General features: G+C 40.2%; 2 protein-coding genes across 2 annotated transcripts; one reads left to right on the top strand and one right to left on the bottom strand.

Annotated features, from left to right (window-relative positions):
• Nucleotides 1-1,377: 1,377 nt before the first annotated feature.
• On the bottom strand, nt 1,378-2,054 carry LOC126788797 (adenylate isopentenyltransferase-like). The gene has a single exon (XM_050514809.1). The coding sequence runs from the start codon at nt 2,040-2,042 to the stop codon at nt 1,437-1,439; it is 606 nt and encodes a 201-aa protein (XP_050370766.1). The 5' UTR covers nt 2,043-2,054; the 3' UTR covers nt 1,378-1,436.
• A 2,266-nt stretch (nt 2,055-4,320) lies between these two features.
• Nucleotides 4,321-19,781, top strand: LOC126787027 (alpha,alpha-trehalose-phosphate synthase [UDP-forming] 1-like). Its single transcript, XM_050512964.1, has 17 exons — nt 4,321-4,630; nt 4,787-4,884; nt 5,032-5,417; nt 5,716-5,830; nt 5,966-6,067; nt 6,482-6,632; nt 6,857-6,945; nt 7,063-7,111; nt 16,849-16,949; nt 17,308-17,495; nt 17,589-17,706; nt 17,909-18,085; nt 18,165-18,287; nt 18,378-18,465; nt 18,578-18,708; nt 19,145-19,243; nt 19,557-19,781. The coding sequence occupies exons 1-17, from the start codon at nt 4,321-4,323 to the stop codon at nt 19,779-19,781; spliced, it is 2,550 nt and encodes an 849-aa protein (XP_050368921.1).
• The last annotated feature ends 704 nt before the right edge of the window (nt 19,782-20,485 follow it).

Genomic DNA, 20,485 nt, shown 5'->3' with positions numbered 1-20,485 from the left:
TTTACACACTTTACAATCCATACACAATGGATTCTATATAAAGTCTTTTCAACACTTCTCTTTTCCAATGTGGGACAAACACTTTTCCTTCATTCTAAGTAGCCATCTTTGAGTGACAATTTTTTATTCACCCACAAACCAAATTACACAAACAAACATATGATCTTATAGCCCTCATTATGGAGAACTCAAATCTATGTTCATCTTTGATTAATTATAAGTTTAACTTAATTAAATTAATCAATTAAAATTTAATTTTAAATAGTTTATTAACCATTTTTCCAACACTATCTTCCCCATCTGCCTTTTCGCACCGTAATCAAACAGAACGGGACTAGGACCGGGCTAACCTGTCTACAATTCAGTCCCCGTCTCATCATGGTGAATTTCGAAACTAGATCGAGATTCCAGGTTTCTATGTCCCCCTAAGTTTGAGAAACTATGATTGTCAACATGATTTTAGGAGGCATTGTGTAAATGTTAAGGTTAATGTAACCGTAAAGAAAAAGTATCGACTTCATTTGTCGCATTTGTTCCCCCCACGAAAGAAGTAAAGACGACTTTTTATAACCCAACATAAAACCAATAGAACCCCAGTCCTCACACTCAGACACTAGTCCTTCTTTCGCCGCACCTATTTGACAATCGATTGAGAGATGGCCAAGGACAGCTGCTTGAGTCGCATGGCCGCCGGCGCAGCTGTCGGCGGCGCTGTTGGTTGTGCCGTCGGTAAGTCTCTTCACCTCCTCTGCCTTACTTCAGTTATGTTTGCTTTTGTTGTCTTTCCTTATTTGGGTATGTCAAATTTTAGTCGATTTGATTAGTTCTGATGTTCATCTCGAATATTTTGTGGGCTTTGGATTTTCGGTATGAACTGGAGTTATTTTTGTGTTTCTGGTTTTGAGTAATTTGGTTGAATGAGGCACATCATACCCTCAATTGGTGAGGGAGCAACGAAGAGGGGTCAACATTAAGGATGACAAGATGTCTTCCTTATTGTTTTCTATACGCAGAAGTATTCCTTTCTAAGTGGAGATCGTCAAACTTTCGATTCAGCATAATCTCTGAGTTGTTGTGATTTCCTATTACAATGTAACACTCTTTAACATTTGAGTCAAGTTAGCTAGAACAAGTTGGGTTCATAACTGGTTATTGCCCGTTATTAGTAGAATGGGTTGGTGATCGTAGCGCACCACTTCTGTCAAAAGTTTCTCTTCATGACCGGATTTCTTGGATTGAATTTTTGTTCACACATGAAAACTGGGATGGATATTGTTTGTTGTAAATGAACCAACTAGTTCCAAAAGCAGTTATGAATGTGAACCTCGAACCAGAATGATGTTTTATCTGACTATGTTTTTGTATCCAGGTGTGATGTATGGGTCCTTTGAGGCAATACGGTGTAAGGTACACTCTTAAATCTCCTCACCGCCTCCTCATACACTCCCCTTCTCAACGGCTGAACTCCGCCACCCGATCGCCTTCCTTTTACCGCTCCGGACCGCCAGGTTCTGCCCGTGAAACTCGGCCAGCTCCAGAAACATCCCCGAGTCGACCATCTCTTCCACTCGCTGCGACAAGTACGCCGTCAGAACCGGCAGCGACACGTCCACCCAGAGAAAGCAGCAGTCGTACCGGGGCTCCGACGACGCCGCCACCTCGCCGTCGAACGCGTCGACGACGTCCGGGTCGGACCTCTCGACGAGCAGCGCGTGGATGAACGAGTTGGACCCGCCGACGAGCACCGGGACCTTCCTCCGGGAGAGAATACCATCCACTGCCTGCGCCGCGAGCCGGCGGAACTCCGCGGCGGTGAGGTCGCCGTCGCGGGAGTCGAACTCGCCGAGGACGCGTCGTTCGGAGGCAGAGAGCTTGTTGGTGGTGACGTCGAGGCCTCTGTAGACCTGCATTTTGTGGGCGTTGATGACCTCGAACGTGGCCGGAGGGAACCTCGCGGCGAGATCGAGCGAGAGCCGCCATTTGCCGGCGCCGGTGGCGCTCATGACGACAAGGAGCTTCTGTTTTGGGCCTGAGAGGTCCATTTGGTTTAGGGTATGGAGCAGAAACCGGGGAGGAGAGGGAAGGCTGTGTTTTATGCGTGAGACTGTGAGAGGGAGGGGGAGCTGAGCTGGGAGTTAGCTGGAGGTGAGGAACACGCGCGGGGATTTACGGAAGATGAGAGAGTGGGGAGTGCGTGGTGGGTGCTGGCTAGCTGGTGGTGCGTGTGTGAGTGAATTGAACAAGCTATCTCTCCTGAGAGGACACTGGTTCAGTGTTTCGTACCCAATAATGAGAGACGTATTTACGACATGGGTGATTGAATAAAACGGCAGACCAAGTTTTGTTGTTTTGGTCCTGGGGCTGTGGGAGTTGTACGTACACAATTCTATCGTCGTGTTTTGTTTGCCCATGTTGCCTGTATGGGCTTGTGTATACATGAGTGTTACAGTGTGTTTTTGTGCAACAATGAGTTGATCAATCTGTCCAAGTAAAAAGGGATCGAAAGAGGAATTTATGGACATTGTCAAAGAAGAGGCTCATGTTGATCTAGCTAGGCAACATTGTAAATATTGAAAAATCAAAATCCATGCATAAGTTCTAATCAGAAAATTCTTCAGCTTTATATTGGACTAGATCAATGTATTGGAGTTACGTACTAGATCATAAGGTCGAAGTCGATTTTCAATCTTAATACGAATTTCTAAAACACGAGCTTAATTTACTCCAAGGAGTTCAAAATTGTCATCATATTAATTAATTAAGTTGGAACTCAGGAATAAAAAAATTATCAAATCTGGGGTTAACCAACGTACTACGTAGCCGACTATGGAGCGAGGTGCAACGAGTTGAATACTATTCCTATCAATCATATGATCCAATGATTCCAATCCAAGTGATGAGTTGTGCCTCTTTTAACTGTGGCATCTTTGATGGAGTTAGCCAGTTATGAAGATAGTTATCAGTTAATTAGAGGATATGTAGAGCGAATACGAGGAAGCATGTGATAATGATGCTTACTTAAATCCAAGAAAAGATTTTCATAAGAAAATTATATTTGATTGGAAAAAGAACAAGGAAGAAATTTGAAACGAAAACAATATAGGATAAAGAGTCGATATTAATTCTGGGAAATTATAATTAGAAATTACTGCATGGCTATAAAGTTTTCGAACATATTTTTGTTACGGAAGTGTCCAACTCCTAAGGAAGCTTGTTCATAGTTCCCTCTAGCACATGCTTATGAATTAATCTATTAGGTCATGAAAAAATCAAGTTTTAGATTAGCTAGGGGTGAGGAGAAGGGATTGTTAAGCTAACGGTTTGTATTAAGAACCAATTGCACTTTCCCTTTTATTCACACTTCTACTCTTCTAGTGTATCTTTTTCCTCTTTTACTTCATCGACTGTCAGAGTAAAATCTTAAGCAAGATATTACTTTTCTTCCTTGTTAGATGTATTTCATTGATGAGCAGGAGAACGACTCAATTTAAGTTTACTGAATCAGGAATGATTTTCTTTCATTATTCTTGTTATGATTACTCAAATTGACCAGAAAACGCACATAGATTAGGTTTTCTCCAATAGCAACGATGAACTCATCTTAATATTTGATTTCCTTTTCATGCGGCCTTTTTCTGTCCTATAATGCAAAACAAATAAATTAACCAGAGAGCATCATTGCTCTCTTTTTTCTTACTCTATTTCGTTCTATTCTGTTATGAAACAGGAAATTTTAAGTTATAATATTCTTGTTCTTTCATTACTGGAAGATACTAAGATTTGTCTGACATTGGGAGACGATTTTGTGTCAGTTCTGCCTCCAGTAATTTAGGAAAGGATCGTGTCACACTTATATATAGGGTAGACTTCGTTAAGTGACTTCTCACTTCTTTGCCATCGATCTCTCTCCGCTCTATCCCAGTGTCTCTGTTTTAGTTGACACACCTCTCTATAACAGGTCGGTTTCCGGGGTTGTTCTTGTCTTAATTTAGATTACATAATATTATGACGTGAGCTTTGATTATAGTTTCCCTAGCTTGCTTACTGGTTCTGAACTGTCTTACACTTACTTGGATCGATATTTCTTTCTGAAGAATGATATTGACCATAGTTATTTTTTGCATGATCTTTTTTGTTTGGCCCGGTTGTCATGATTTTATAAATGAGTACCTATAGACCAAAATGTCGAAAATTCAAAGCTTATGTTTGGCTGTAAGTTATGCTTAAAATGTATGTCACGATTCTTCCAGCCTCCCAGGGACGTTTTGCTAATAGAATCGAAGGTGCATCGACCACTAGAGTGAAGGTATGGCAGGGACCATGTACAACAGTAATTCATCCAACATTCCCGGATTGGGAGAACTTCTGAAAACTAGTGGTAGAGTAATTCTACCATCTGAGCATGAAAGAGAAGAGGTGATCTCTGAAAATTCTTTGGTCGAAAAATACTTGAACGGGGCTCCAGCCGCGACGGCTCTGAATGCTAATCATGAGAAGCAAGAAGGGGGGAGGCTTCACAGACAACGGCTGATGGTTGTGGCTAACAGGTTACCCGTCTCTGCTGTTAGGGAAGGTGAAGATTCATGGTCTTTGGAGATAAGTCCTGGCGGTCTGGTCAGTGCCCTTTCAGGTACGTGATGTCTTAGTTCCTATTGAAAATTTCGCCTACTCAGCTACTCGATCTGTATCCTGGCTTGTCATGCATGTACGTTCTTTCAAATTACGATTTAATTTTCCACCTCAAAAGATGAAGCTAATATTACGTGATGTTTGTGGTTATTTAAAGGTGTAAATGATATTGAGGCAAGGTGGATTGGATGGGCTGGGGTAAATGTGCCAGATGATATTGGACAGAAGTCACTTACTAAAGCTCTAGCTGAAAAGGTTCAAATTTCTTTACATGCATGATGAATGGATGTTTGATAATCTATCATTCATAGAGATAGATCCAGCTCTTTCTTACTAATTGCGTTTTGAGTTGTGACTGTTTAAACACTTTAAATTCACTATCTCACTATATGTTCCCTGCAGAAATGTATTCCCGTCTTCCTTGATGAGGAGCTTGTTCATCAATATTACAATGGCTTTTGCAACAATATTTTATGGCCTCTATTCCATTACCTTGGGTTTCCACAAGAAGATCGGACCTCCACTCGGAGTTTCCAGTCGCAGTTTTCGGCATATAGGAAGGCGAATCAAATGTTTGCAGATGTAGTAAAGGCGCACTATGAAGAGGGTGATGTTGTTTGGTGCCATGACTACCATCTTATGTTTCTTCCGAAGTACTTGAAGGACTTTAACAGTAAGATGAAAGTCGGTTGGTTTCTCCACACTTCCTTTCCTTCCTCTGAAATTCATAGGACACTGCCATCAAGATCAGAGCTCCTGCGCTCAGTTCTTGCAGCTGATTTAGTCGGGTAAGTATATGTTACTTTGCTTAAGATAGTTGCTACCGATCGAGTTTCGCTAGAGCGACTAGACTAGCTATACCCCAATTCAAGATGCTAGCTATCATAAAAAATTAGTCAGTAATCTTGGATCAATTTCTATCAATTAGGATAGTCGCAATATAGTCTCCAAACCCTAGCTTCTCCGTTTTCTTCATTTGTTTTCCTTTCAGTATCTGCATTTTCAATTCATTGATAATTGAATTTTAACATAGACAACCGGCATATCCCTAAATATGCATATTGATTATATTTATATGCTTTTCAGTTTTCATACATACGAATTTGCAAGAAATTTTGTCGATTCTTGCACTCACATTCTTGGGCTCAAGGCGACTACTGAAGGACTTCGGGATGAAGGGAGGATTACTCGAGTGGCTGTGGTACCAACATTTTTCTAAACCCTTTTGTTTCAGATTTTTTTTTTATGCCCAACAAAATGTACTCTATTCATTGAAGTATGCTGTATACACACTGTATATCAAATCTTGCTTAGCTTTCGGTGTTTGATATTTCAGTTTCCTATTGGAATAGACCCGGATCGCTTCACACGAACGCTTGAAGATCCCAAAGTCCAAGAACATATTACGGAGCTGAGAGAAAAATTTGCGGGTCGAAAGGCAAGTGTTGATGTTGCAGGCACTCAAATACATTTTTTTATATGTTGAATGTTATTTATGAATGATATTTTTAACGATTACTAAGAATTTAGGACTTCAGGTAGACTGTAGGATAATACAAGATAATTGTGGAGTGTATGGAGAGAAAAAACTTGGGTCTTCAGTTTTCCTAAAACATTGTTGGATAATGCTTGTCTTTATTGAATATAGGATGAGTTGCATGTTTCATCTATTCTCCATGAACACTGTTTTTAATTTATCAACTATTTTAGAGATCGAGCATGTTTCAAACACTAATCTGTAATAGTCTTGAGCATGAATGTAACAAGGCAAAATGTATGAATTTGTATCTTTCTTGCTTAAGTTGAATGAATTTGTGTCTTTCTATTAAATTATGACTGTTTGACATGATAGGTGATATTGGGTGTTGATCGACTTGATATGATCAAAGGAATCCCTCAAAAGATACTGGCGTTTGAAAAGTTTCTTGAGGAAAACCCAAATTGGCGAGACAAAGTGATTTTGCTGCAAATTGCTGTGCCATCAAGAACAGACGTTCCCGAATGTATGGCCCTTCCTTAACATATCTTGTCTAGTGCTTCTTTTTTTTTTTTCCATCTTTTTTCTCTGCATGTAGAAGAGTATTTGCATTCCACCTTCCATCCTCCTCGTGCTGAGTGATTCCTCTATAAGTTACATGATGTAGCTGGTTTAATTTTTCTAGTACGTATGGCATATATAATTAGATGAATATGGAGTTAAAACTTGCTGATTTGTGCATCAACACAGATCAAAAGCTTACAAGTCAGGTTCATGAGATTGTTGGACGAATCAATGGCAGATTTGGAAGTTTGACCTCTGTCCCGATACATCACCTGGTACGCTCTTCTATTATAGAACCAGAAGCTTACATAACTAATTAAACTAATTTATAACGCCTATTTCATATAGTTCTACGTACTTACAGTTTCATATTTTTTTCACTCTTCGTACAGGATCGTTCTGTCGGCTTCCAAGCATTATGTGCACTATATGCTGTTTCTGGTACTATTCTACATACTTTGATGCCCTGTTTTCTTTGTAGCCAGAATTTACTAGCCTAAGAGGTTAATTAATTACTTGCTTTCACTTTGTTCATGTAACGACCCCAAAATTTCGAGCTTAAAAACTCAAAATTCTAAAGTCATTAAACACCAAATAATCTCAAATAAATCGAAATCATTAAAGCGTAACAGCGGATCACATCTGAGTTTAAAATATAACTCAGTTAAGCCGATTATTACAAACCCAAATGATAATTCAACATATAACAAATGAGATTGTATAATCCTCACAACAACCTCACAAATAAAATCACACCAAATCACACACACAATCCACGCTGGAACCTCACCACGACGGGATGCGATCGACTTCGAGTCCTCGGGTCGTCACTCAATCACCACTACTCAGCACCTGCGGAAGTATCCCCTACACCATTGAAATTGGTGCACCGGGATTGCAACACAAACCCGGTAAGCTTTACAGCTCGTATGAGTAAAATATTAAAATAACTCTCGTCTCATAAAAGACACAACTCCAACAACACAGTAAATGAAAATCATGAGAAAACGAGCAACCCATCTGGTTACTCTAAAACTTTCACAAAATGGTAACTAATGAGCGCTGGTACACGTCCGTTACCCCTCACTTAGTATACCGCTGATGTTGGGTAACCACCCGCCACCCAACATCCAAAACAAGCTGAGTACCCATGATCAGATAACCACCCGTTACCTCATGCAGTACTATGGCAGACAGACTAGAGCTCTAACTGTATCGTAACTTTCGCCCGGCCAAAGGCTAGGTTCCGACTTGCCTCACATGTACAATAATCTCACATCATATTGTACCACACATCACGTCCGAAGACAAATCACAATATTTCACATTTTCCGAGATAAATTCATGTACAATAATCACTCATCATATTGTACGTTCTAAAACTTTCACAATATATCATAATAAAAATCATAACAGTATATTATATAGCAAACTATATATATTTGTATTTATTTACCATTTATACAATATATACATAGTCCACTATATCATATACATGTCATATTTCATAATCACCTGAAAAATTACGTACGATAATCTCACATCATATCGTACCATTAAAATCACACATGCACAATTTTTCTGTCACTGAAATGACTATTTTTAATGAATTAATAACAGTATGTAATTTAATGAACTATATATATATATATATGTATTTATTACCATTATACTATATATATACGTAGTCCACTAAGTTATATACATGTTGTAATTCATTAAATAAACACACTTGCAAAAATGTTGAATCACCGCGAGGGTAGATTCGTAATTCAGTGAGATTTTACTCACCTTATTGACTTGAGCGTAATTCCTCAATTTCCGATAATAATCCCTTTCCTCGATTTAGCGATCACCTTAAAAAGATAAAACAAGCATTTAGAATCGCTTCGTAAACCTTTAAATGCCAAAACAGTAATATACTGTTACTGTTCAGCAATTTTGGTTTATACGAAATTACTGTTCACTATTCACGGTTACTGTACAAATATACGATTTATACGTATTTCTGTACGTATAAATACTATATACGTATTTCTGTACGTATAAATAATATATACGTATTTCTGTACGTATAATTATTATGTACGTATTTCTGTACGTATAAATATTAAATACGTATTTCTGTACGTATAAATATTAAATACGTATTTCTGTACGTATAAATAATAATACGTAATTCTGTACGTATAAATATTAATACGTATTTCTGTACGTATAAATATTAATACGTATTTCTGTACGTATAAATATTAATACGTATTTCTGTACGTATACGTACGATTTAAATGTAAATACAATCTCAGTAAATAAAATTTACGAAATTACCCTTTTACAAATTACTTTTTACATTTACTGAAAGTAATTTATAATTACATTTACCGAAGGTAAAAATTAATTACATTTACCGTAGTAAATAAAATTTACATTTACATTTCAGTAAATTACCAAAATACCCCTATCGGAAAACACTGTCGCACCACCGCACGTGGCGGCGCGTGGGGTACACGCGCCACCCGCCGGCAGGCCGCGCGTGGGGCACACGCGCCGAGCCCAGGGACGGCGCGTAACACGCCACCGCCGCCCCATTTCTCTCCCTTTTTCTCCCCTCTTCTCCGCCACGGCCTCACGCCGCCCCTAGACCCTCCCACTTCCTCACACGCGCCGCCTAAGGCGGCGGTACCCCTCCATCCTCTCCGACCTCCGATCTCCACCAAAACATCACAACAACACACCAAAATTCAACAACAACATCTCATCAACAAACCTAGGCTATCCTCACCTCGATCGGAGCTCGAAAACCACCGGAGTTCGGCTTGACACGGTGGTGGAGAACGCAGAAACTTGGAGCGATCCGTGGAGCTCCGGCACGACTCGAGTGGGTGCGTCCTCCTTGGGGTTGCTTGCAGGGGTAGGCGCGGTGCCTCCTAGGCCGGCGGTGAGGGCCACGTTGCTCGGAAGGCGGCGGATCGGTGAGAGTTTCAAAGGGTAGGGAGAGTCGGGAGAGAGAGAAGAAGAGAGGGTTGCGAGTCTAGAGGGTGAGGGAGGAGCTCGGGGTCGAGAGGGAGAGGGAGGAGAAGGAACCGAGAGAGAGAGATGAGAGGAAGGAAACTCGGGAAGGAAGAAGAAGGAGAAAGAGAAGAGAGAGATCCGAGAGAGAGAGAGAGGGAAAGGAAGGAGGGAGGCGGAAGTGAAGAGAGATAGGGTTTTCTAATTATGGAAACCCTAATCTCCAAAATGTCCTTATATACTTGTTTCCAAAATCGGAAACAACTTCGATCGTTAATAACTTTTACGTACGTCGTCCGATTAGAACGCGTCACATATCCACGAACTCGTATCGACGCGCTCTACAACTTTCGTGAATGAAGTTTTCGCAACCGATCGACGGAATAAACGTCGATATAAACGTTACGGAAATGTAACGTTTTTAGAATTTAAACGTTCCGAGAACGTTTCCGTTTCTCGTTTAATAACATCGCAACCAAACACATTCATTCTAATTAAAATTCGAAATTTTATAGAGTTCGAATCAAACTAATATTGTTCGTAAAATTGGGGTTATTACAATCTACCCCCCTTAAAGGAATTTCGTCCCGAAATTCAAGCTCACTCAACAATCAACTGTGGATATCTGGTCATCATGTCTGACTCTAGCTCCCAAGATGCATCACTCTCATCATGGTGACTCCACAATACCTTGACTAGCTCCACGTCTTTCCTCCGAAGCTCCTTTGTAGACCTATCCAAAATACGAACCGGTTCGACAACAAATGTAGCATTTTCCTTCACTTCAATGGTGTTATGATCGATCACATATGCCACATCAGGATCATACTTCCTCAGCATGGAAATGTAGAAGGCATTGTGAAAGTCCGACATGCTAGTAGGCAAGGCTAGTTTTCCCACCTTCTCGAGAATCTCAAAGGCCCAACATACCTCCGCCAACTTTCTTTCTTGTCAAATCTCACTACATCCAACTTGACCCAACAGATAGGTGTTCGACATGGTCTACCTTAAGTGCCTCACAGGGTACCATGCCGATGCTGGAATGGTAACTGTCGTTGTAGGCGAACTCAATCAATGTCAAATGATTTCACAGCTACTTTAAAATCCAGCATACAAGCTCTCAACCTATCTTCAGTTACCTCAAACTTCCTCCATCAGACCATTTGTCACATGTCCTAACAATAATAGTCGCATGTGAGCTACTCAAATTATAATCATCCTCCTGAAACATAATGATGTTTTCAGCATGGAGGCGTCTACGCCCTCTTTTGTCTAGTTCACCACTCTCTTGCGATTTGACAGACTATCCTCACGTCATGAGTTAGCTCCTACCACTAAGCATGGTCAAAACTCTCAACATCTAACACGAGTCAAATCAATGATTAACACATGCCTACTACTTTCATCACACATAGTGGTTTTCCAATAAACGTGCTTTATCACGACAATACCTTCATGACTTCACCACAATGCATCGCTAGAATACAAACCTACCATTCCTTCCAATCAACAAAATAACCTCATTTCAAGATTATCTTATTATAACCATAAAAAGTTGTCGTGCATGATACCCACCCAAGTACCCTATTTGTATCGGTAACACGATAAGGAAATCTTAACTCATCGAGTTCACAACCACCACAGAACACCACCTTGGACTAAGAATTACTCTCAAACAGTTCACCAGAGAATCGACTAATATACGCAAAAGGTTGTAGAAAATTCTACCACCACCACAAGAGAGATGCATCACGCATCCTACCCCTCTCATCAAAACTTACCGTCGAAAATTAATTTCATCTTCTTGCTTCCCTGAGTGGTGCGCCACAATTTACAAGTCAGACCAAGGTGGCATTTATCCCACAACGGTGGAACATGAAAATTAAGCTAATTTACAACGCAAAATCCTACAAGACCGCGACCGCGATATACTTTACCCCTGGTTCATACATGCCTCAAATTCATGACATACGGTCCCACACAAACGCACCAGTGGCATCATCTAACATATTTATTTCCCCCACCGTCGTAGTACTAATAAGTTCTGCAATTAATTCAACAACAGAAGTTGGTTATTGGGTCTATTGTCTCCTCAAAATCAACCCAAAAATGGTTGCTACACCACCACTCTAAACAGTTGTTTCTTTACTTTCATTAAGAACTCTCATGGCCGACACATTCGGCCAACATAACTTCTCTGCAAACATCAATATAATTGATTACTCTTTATCGTAGAATTATCCCTTGTTGAACACTTCAGTCAACTTCGCCTTATCCAACAATAATAATCTGATGCACAGAGGGAAGAAGAGCATCTAAGTCCCCCCATACTAACACCACTTGCACTTGAAAAGAAAATTTGATTCTCAACCATTTCTTTACCGGTTGGAATGTGCTTGTCACGAAAAAAATTCGTCAAAACACCTTTAAGCTAAGGTCATCTCATACCTTACCTTCAACAGAGTTACTTCACCGCCATTGCGTCTCATTTGGACCTGTGGCATTGTGAAGTTCCAATCCCCAACACCAAGATCATTAAATCCTGAAAGACCAGCGTTCTCATTTAAATGCTCATCTAGCAAATAATTAATTCATATCGCCACATTGAGACTTCTCCATCACCTTATATTTCTCGCTCAGCCAAGAACAATGCGTAACATCAATTGTCTATAGTCGAACCAAAACCAGTTTGGAATGTCACGTCGACAAAAAGTGGATCTCCATTCAATAATTGTATTACCACTTTATGGACGTATCATACGCCCTACCACTCTGTTACCAATAGCGTTAGAGATGCTAGTCACGAAAATTTTCGTTAACCACCTCCAACCTATGGTCTACTCATCTCTAGATTAGTTGCATAACTAAAATCTAGTCCTCAACATTTAAACACTGAACATCCCTCAACATAGGATCAATGCTCTCCATTAAGTCTCCTTGACAGTTCTCTGCCCTGATAGGAAACTATATACTCAAACCTGTTAGCATTCCAGTATCTGGATCGCATGTCAAACTCAGGGTGTATTGTAGCCTCTCTAAACTGATCACACCAGTAATTAAGTCTTTGAATTCATTTGTCCCATCCATACGGCGTCTTCGTTATAGGTGCTGTAACACAGTATCCCCGGGAACGTCTCACTTTACTCAGACATCACAACGATGTCTGTGATAGCTACTTCAGATCCACATACTCAACATATGCTATGACTCAAGCTCTCATGGCATTATCCGACTCGAGTCTGTGATACAAAACTCTGGTTTCCTGGGTCTACGAAAGAACCCACCATGTCCAAACAATCAATCACCGCATACTGCGGCCTCACCCAATCGATTCCTCAGATCACATCATAGTATGGTCTGGAATCACTATCAAATAAGCAGAGAACTCTCTACTTCCAATCACAATAGGGTAAGCCTTTCATTGTCTCCAATTTCGAGGAACACTCCAAAAGCGAAGTGACACATAAACAGTTTCCCATAGGCGTAGAAATCAATCCTAACCCCTCCACTGCCAACTATCAATAAATGAATGTGGCCATCATCGTCTTCTCTAACTCAGAGTACTTAATCATTACCAAGTAAGTCCCATTACTCTAGATCCAATGGTCCGCTACAATATGATCCAAGCGTCATGAAATGACAGCACTAGCAGCTCACTCATGTCCTTGATCAACCTCAACACACGACTATCGTCTCTAACGATAGCAACAAGATCAACTTGTCTATCCAGTGGAGCAGCCTCCTCATAAAGGTTCTACACATTGCGGACTCGGCCTGTAGCCCTAACTCGGCCTCGACCTCTCGTCCGTCCTCGACCCTGTCCACGACCATTTTCCAAATTCATCACCATTCAACAATTAACACTCAGTCATACATGTGAAGTCTCGAATTCGACAAAATAGATCCAACCAATATCAATCATGAAATTTCAGAAGAAGGTGAATCATCGGAGTATCGTCACGATACTCTCTACAGGACCAAACCATAAGGTATGGCTCCTAACACTCTCGCGTACCCGACGACATATCAATACCGAGGAGCATGTGATGGGAGCCCGCCTGCAGTCGGATCATCGCTCCTGGATGGTATTGATAATCGCCAAATACGCACTTAGGCTCTGATACCAATTGTAACGACCCCAAAATTTCGAGCTTAAAAACTCAAAATTCTAAAGTCATTAAACACCAAATAATCTCAAATAAATCGAAATCATTAAAGCGTAACAGCGGATCACATCTGAGTTTAAAATATAACTCAGTTAAGCCGATTATTACAAACCCAAATGATAATTCAACATATAACAAATGGGATTGTATAATCCTCACAACAACCTCACAAATAAAATCACACCAAATCACACACACAATCCACGCTGGAACCTCACCACGACGGGATGCGATCGACTTCGAGTCCTCGGGTCGTCACTCAATCACCACTACTCAGCACCTGCGGAAGTATCCCCTACACCATTGAAATTGGTGCACCGGGATTGCAACACAAACCCGGTAAGCTTTACAGCTCGTATGAGTAAAATATTAAAATAACTCTCGTCTCATAAAAGACACAACTCCAACAACACAGTAAATGAAAATCATGAGAAAACGAGCAACCCATCTGGTTACTCTAAAACTTTCACAAAATGGTAACTAATGAGCGCTGGTACACGTCCGTTACCCCTCACTTAGTATACCGCTGATGTTGGGTAACCACCCGCCACCCAACATCCAAAACAAGCTGAGTACCCATGATCAGATAACCACCCGTTACCTCATGCAGTACTATGGCAGACAGACTAGAGCTCTAACTGTATCGTAACTTTCGCCCGGCCAAAGGCTAGGTTCCGACTTGCCTCACATGTACAATAATCTCACATCATATTGTACCACACATCACGTCCGAAGACAAATCACAATATTTCACATTTTCCGAGATAAATTCATGTACAATAATCACTCATCATATTGTACGTTCTAAAACTTTCACAATATATCATAATAAAAATCATAACAGTATATTATATAGCAAACTATATATATTTGTATTTATTTACCATTTATACAATATATACATAGTCCACTATATCATATACATGTCATATTTCATAATCACCTGAAAAATTACGTACGATAATCTCACATCATATCGTACCATTAAAATCACACATGCACAATTTTTCTGTCACTGAAATGACTATTTTTAATGAATTAATAACAGTATGTAATTTAATGAACTATATATATATATATATGTATTTATTACCATTATACTATATATATACGTAGTCCACTAAGTTATATACATGTTGTAATTCATTAAATAAACACACTTGCAAAAATGTTGAATCACCGCGAGGGTAGATTCGTAATTCAGTGAGATTTTACTCACCTTATTGACTTGAGCGTAATTCCTCAATTTCCGATAATAATCCCTTTCCTCGATTTAGCGATCACCTTAAAAAGATAAAACAAGCATTTAGAATCGCTTCGTAAACCTTTAAATGCCAAAACAGTAATATACTGTTACTGTTCAGCAATTTTGGTTTATACGAAATTACTGTTCACTATTCACGGTTACTGTACAAATATACGATTTATACGTATTTCTGTACGTATAAATACTATATACGTATTTCTGTACGTATAAATAATATATACGTATTTCTGTACGTATAATTATTATGTACGTATTTCTGTACGTATAAATATTAAATACGTATTTCTGTACGTATAAATATTAAATACGTATTTCTGTACGTATAAATAATAATACGTAATTCTGTACGTATAAATATTAATACGTATTTCTGTACGTATAAATATTAATACGTATTTCTGTACGTATAAATATTAATACGTATTTCTGTACGTATACGTACGATTTAAATGTAAATACAATCTCAGTAAATAAAATTTACGAAATTACCCTTTTACAAATTACTTTTTACATTTACTGAAAGTAATTTATAATTACATTTACCGAAGGTAAAAATTAATTACATTTACCGTAGTAAATAAAATTTACATTTACATTTCAGTAAATTACCAAAATACCCCTATCGGAAAACACTGTCGCACCACCGCACGTGGCGGCGCGTGGGGTACACGCGCCACCCGCCGGCAGGCCGCGCGTGGGGCACACGCGCCGAGCCCAGGGACGGCGCGTAACACGCCACCGCCGCCCCATTTCTCTCCCTTTTTCTCCCCTCTTCTCCGCCACGGCCTCACGCCGCCCCTAGACCCTCCCACTTCCTCACACGCGCCGCCTAAGGCGGCGGTACCCCTCCATCCTCTCCGACCTCCGATCTCCACCAAAACATCACAACAACACACCAAAATTCAACAACAACATCTCATCAACAAACCTAGGCTATCCTCACCTCGATCGGAGCTCGAAAACCACCGGAGTTCGGCTTGACACGGTGGTGGAGAACGCAGAAACTTGGAGCGATCCGTGGAGCTCCGGCACGACTCGAGTGGGTGCGTCCTCCTTGGGGTTGCTTGCAGGGGTAGGCGCGGTGCCTCCTAGGCCGGCGGTGAGGGCCACGTTGCTCGGAAGGCGGCGGATCGGTGAGAGTTTCAAAGGGTAGGGAGAGTCGGGAGAGAGAGAAGAAGAGAGGGTTGCGAGTCTAGAGGGTGAGGGAGGAGCTCGGGGTCGAGAGGGAGAGGGAGGAGAAGGAACCGAGAGAGAGAGATGAGAGGAAGGAAACTCGGGAAGGAAGAAGAAGGAGAAAGAGAAGAGAGAGATCCGAGAGAGAGAGAGAGGGAAAGGAAGGAGGGAGGCGGAAGTGAAGAGAGATAGGGTTTTCTAATTATGGAAACCCTAATCTCCAAAATGTCCTTATATACTTGTTTCCAAAATCGGAAACAACTTCGATCGTTAATAACTTTTACGTACGTCGTCCGATTAGAACGCGTCACATATCCACGAACTCGTATCGACGCGCTCTACAACTTTCGTGAATGAAGTTTTCGCAACCGATCGACGGAATAAACGTCGATATAAACGTTACGGAAATGTAACGTTTTTAGAATTTAAACGTTCCGAGAACGTTTCCGTTTCTCGTTTAATAACATCGCAACCAAACACATTCATTCTAATTAAAATTCGAAATTTTATAGAGTTCGAATCAAACTAATATTGTTCGTAAAATTGGGGTTATTACAGTTCAGACGTAGCACTTATCACATCCCTGAGGGACGGTATGAATCTCGTATGTTATGAATTTGTGGCATGCCAAAATGCAAAGAAAGGGGTCCTCATCCTTAGTGAGGTAATAACTTGAAGTTTGCATATTTCCTCCTTTCTCTTCTCATAATTTACATTTAAGTCGGTTACTAGTTGTTCTATGACCACTTGTTCTTGCAAGAAACATATTTTTCTGTCTCTGATGTGTACACCGGGGTGGGCCTTTAGAAGGCCATAAGTTACTTCCTTTTAATATAAAGATGGAAGTCATTAGAAGCCTGAAGTGAGAATTAATTGAGGTGTCCACTCACAAAGCACACGGCACTTGGGCGCTTTATTTTCATACAGCAAAAAATATTCGATTGTGTAATGTCAATTTAAGAAGTCCTGGCCTCATCTTTTCGTCCAGCTTTTGAACTAGAACTTTGAATGCATTTCGTCAGTTTGCTGGTGCCGCACAGTCTATAGGCGCCGGAGCAATTTTAGTGAACCCATGGAACAGTTCAGAAGTTTCCAATTCAATTTTCCAGGCATTGAATATGTCCTGGGAAGAAAGAGAGAAGCGACAAAAGCTTAACTTCGCATATGTGAGAACCCATACTTCTCAGAAATGGGCCAATGCGTTTGTAAGGTATACATGCTTGACATCACTGTGTGCTACAACCTTTGCTTATATACATGCATGCTTTATAACTGCTTGCATGTTCATGTTATTGTTTTCCAGTGAGCTGAACGACACTGTTGTCGAGGCGCAATTAAAAACGAGACAGGTGCTACCACTAGTTCCAAATCGTGAACCAGTTCAACGTTACTTGCAAGCAAATAATCGATTGCTCATATTGGTAGGTTAATGGAAATATGCTTAGCTTGTCAATTTAAATAAAAGGCTTTGTTTGTCAATTTTTTGAATAGGTATCAGGTATCTGAATGGTTAGCACACAGAAATTCCGTCTACTAGAAATGTCTCAATGGGAATTCTACTTGTATAATATTTTCAACATTTGATCGATGGACATAATTCTTTTTGCTTTGATCTTTCCATAGGGATTCAATGCGACTTTAACTGAACCAGTGGACGAACCTGAGAGACGAAGTGATCAAAACAAAGAAATGGAACTTAAACTACATCCGGGTTTGAAAGAGCCCTTGACAGCGCTTTGCAATGAGCCTAACACAACTATTGTTGTACTCAGTGGGAGTGACAGGGCTGCCTTAGGTGAAGTAAGTGATTTCCAGTTCTGCATAAATTCCTGATCGACTACCTTTACTCTATCATCTACTTATTCTAGGGTTTCTACAGAACTTTGGGGAGCTTAACCTGTGGCTCGCAGCTGAAAATGGAATGTTTTTACGGCCTGCAAATGGAGAATGGAAGCCAATGATGCCTGAACACTTGAATATGGAATGGCTTAAAAGTGTGAAGGTGATAAATGAATTAAACCTATATTAATTCCTCTGTTATATATTCATTATATCCTGATTCCCTTTACTTACTGTTGATGCTACATTTCAGGATGTATTTGAGTTTTTCACAGAGAGGACGCCCCGATCACATTTTGAACTTCGTGAAACTTCCATCGTGTGGAATTACAAATATTCAGGTACTACTAGCTTTTCTTTTCAGTTTTCAGTTAGCTTTCTTTCAACCTTTTCGGAACTGGTGCACTTTCGTCTGCTCTATTTCTGGTTCTTATGCCTATATTGTAACTGCAGATGCCAAGTTTGGAAGACTGCAAGCAAGAGATATGTTGCACCATCTCTGGACTGGTCCAATTTCTAAGGCAGCTGTTGATGTTATTCAAGGTAGCCATTCTGTAGAGGTGCGAGCAGTTGGTGTCACAAAGGTGAGTATTCATATTTCTGTTTTATATAGTTCCAAACTCTGATAATATATATATATATATATATATTCTTAGATGCACACATCCGGACAGTCCGTACCATGCGGATTCCGGCCACCGGCCACACGCAACAACGGCGCCGACCAATACAGCTGCACTCCCCTCCTCCTAGCGCTCCGCGCTCCTGTCTGTGCCGAGCGTCCAAAATCTTGAAATATATGCACAATGCTCAGAAACTTGAAATTTCGAGATTCCGGCAGCCGTAGGCTGGCGCTACAGCGCCGAAAGAAGAAGAGTGTCGCCGAATCCGCACGGTGCGGACCGTGAGGACGCCCGTAGCAAAGACGGACTGTATATATATATATATATATATATATTCATACAACCGTTTTCCTTGTTTAATTTCTTTGTTTTTAAACAAGTTACCTTATCAATTCAGGGTGCAGCAATTGACCGTATATTGCGAGAGATTGTTCAGAGTAAATCCATGACATCCCCCATTGATTATGTACTTTGCGTTGGGCACCTTCTTGGCAAGGTAAATTAGTCTAGTTACTCGATCTAGTTTTATACGAAGCTTTTGTTTCTTATGTTAGGAATCATATATATCATCTCAGTTGCTGTAGTTAATTAAGGATCTTCTCAACCACTGAAATTTGTCCTTCTATGCCTTTTTATACTATCACTCTATCAGTTATAAGATTTGTAACACACTCTCTTGCATGCTATCCTCTCATGCTCTTTCTCTTTTGCTTCGTTTGATATTTCACAAACGATATGAGCATGTGTCTGTAGTTCATCTAATTTCCATCAACACTTGTATTTCATAAAGTTACTCGTCTTCACTTCAGGATGAAGATGTGTACACCTTTTTCGAGCCCGATCTCCCGACTGACATTTCTGGGAATGCAAGGTGGCCATGTCCAGAAAAGATTCAATCGAATGTACTTGATCTCAAGGAGAACTACTACTCTTGTTCAGTTGGGACGACTCGGACAAATGCTCGTTATTTACTTCAGTCGTCGGATGAAGTGGTCTCATTTCTGAAGGAATTGGCTTCTGCATCTTCAGATTGAGAGACGTCATATTCCCAATGGACTTATGTAGAGCGGTCTCTAGATTTTTGTACCATGTATTTCTGCTTCAATTGAAATCTTAGGTTGTTTTTATTTTGCTAAATTTGAGGTCTTAGATTAGAGGACTAATATGATGCATCTTTTTTGTCCGATGCGTCTTTAGATTAAGAGATATATGTTCCCCAATTCTGTTGGGAATTTTGTAGGGCGGTAGCTTAAGAGACACTGAGCTCGATCTGTGTATTTTCATTAGGTGAGATTAGTTGATCTTTTCTCTCAAACAGGTTTTTTATTTAGACGTCGATCTTTCTCAACAATACTCTTCTATACAAACTTCCTCGATATAACCTTGTTTAGGTTAATAATGATGAAACTATATCACACGCACATCCGACGAAGCTAAGGCAGCTGCTAAGGTTTAGTGTCTGATAATGAGGTTGGTCACCTGTATTAAATTTTGTGAGACCACTAGAATAATCATCATCATATCATCTCTGCCACTAATTTTGTCACCTATACATGTCAATGTCCAATCTGTTGCTTGCAATAAAACCGAATAACGTATAATGGATTAGCCTTCATACTCCACTCCGCATCAAGAAAACATGGCGAGTTATATAACGTCCTGAAGACCCCATATGTTTAGGAGATTCTCAACAAAAGAATCACACTAGGACAGATTTCTAAGCTTTCCATTATTTCTG

This window comes from Argentina anserina, chromosome 3, assembly GCF_933775445.1.
Source record: "Argentina anserina chromosome 3, drPotAnse1.1, whole genome shotgun sequence".
Lineage (NCBI taxonomy): Eukaryota > Viridiplantae > Streptophyta > Magnoliopsida > Rosales > Rosaceae > Argentina > Argentina anserina.
The sequence above is the reverse complement of the archived record's forward strand: the minus strand, read 5'-3'. Positions and strand labels throughout refer to the sequence as shown.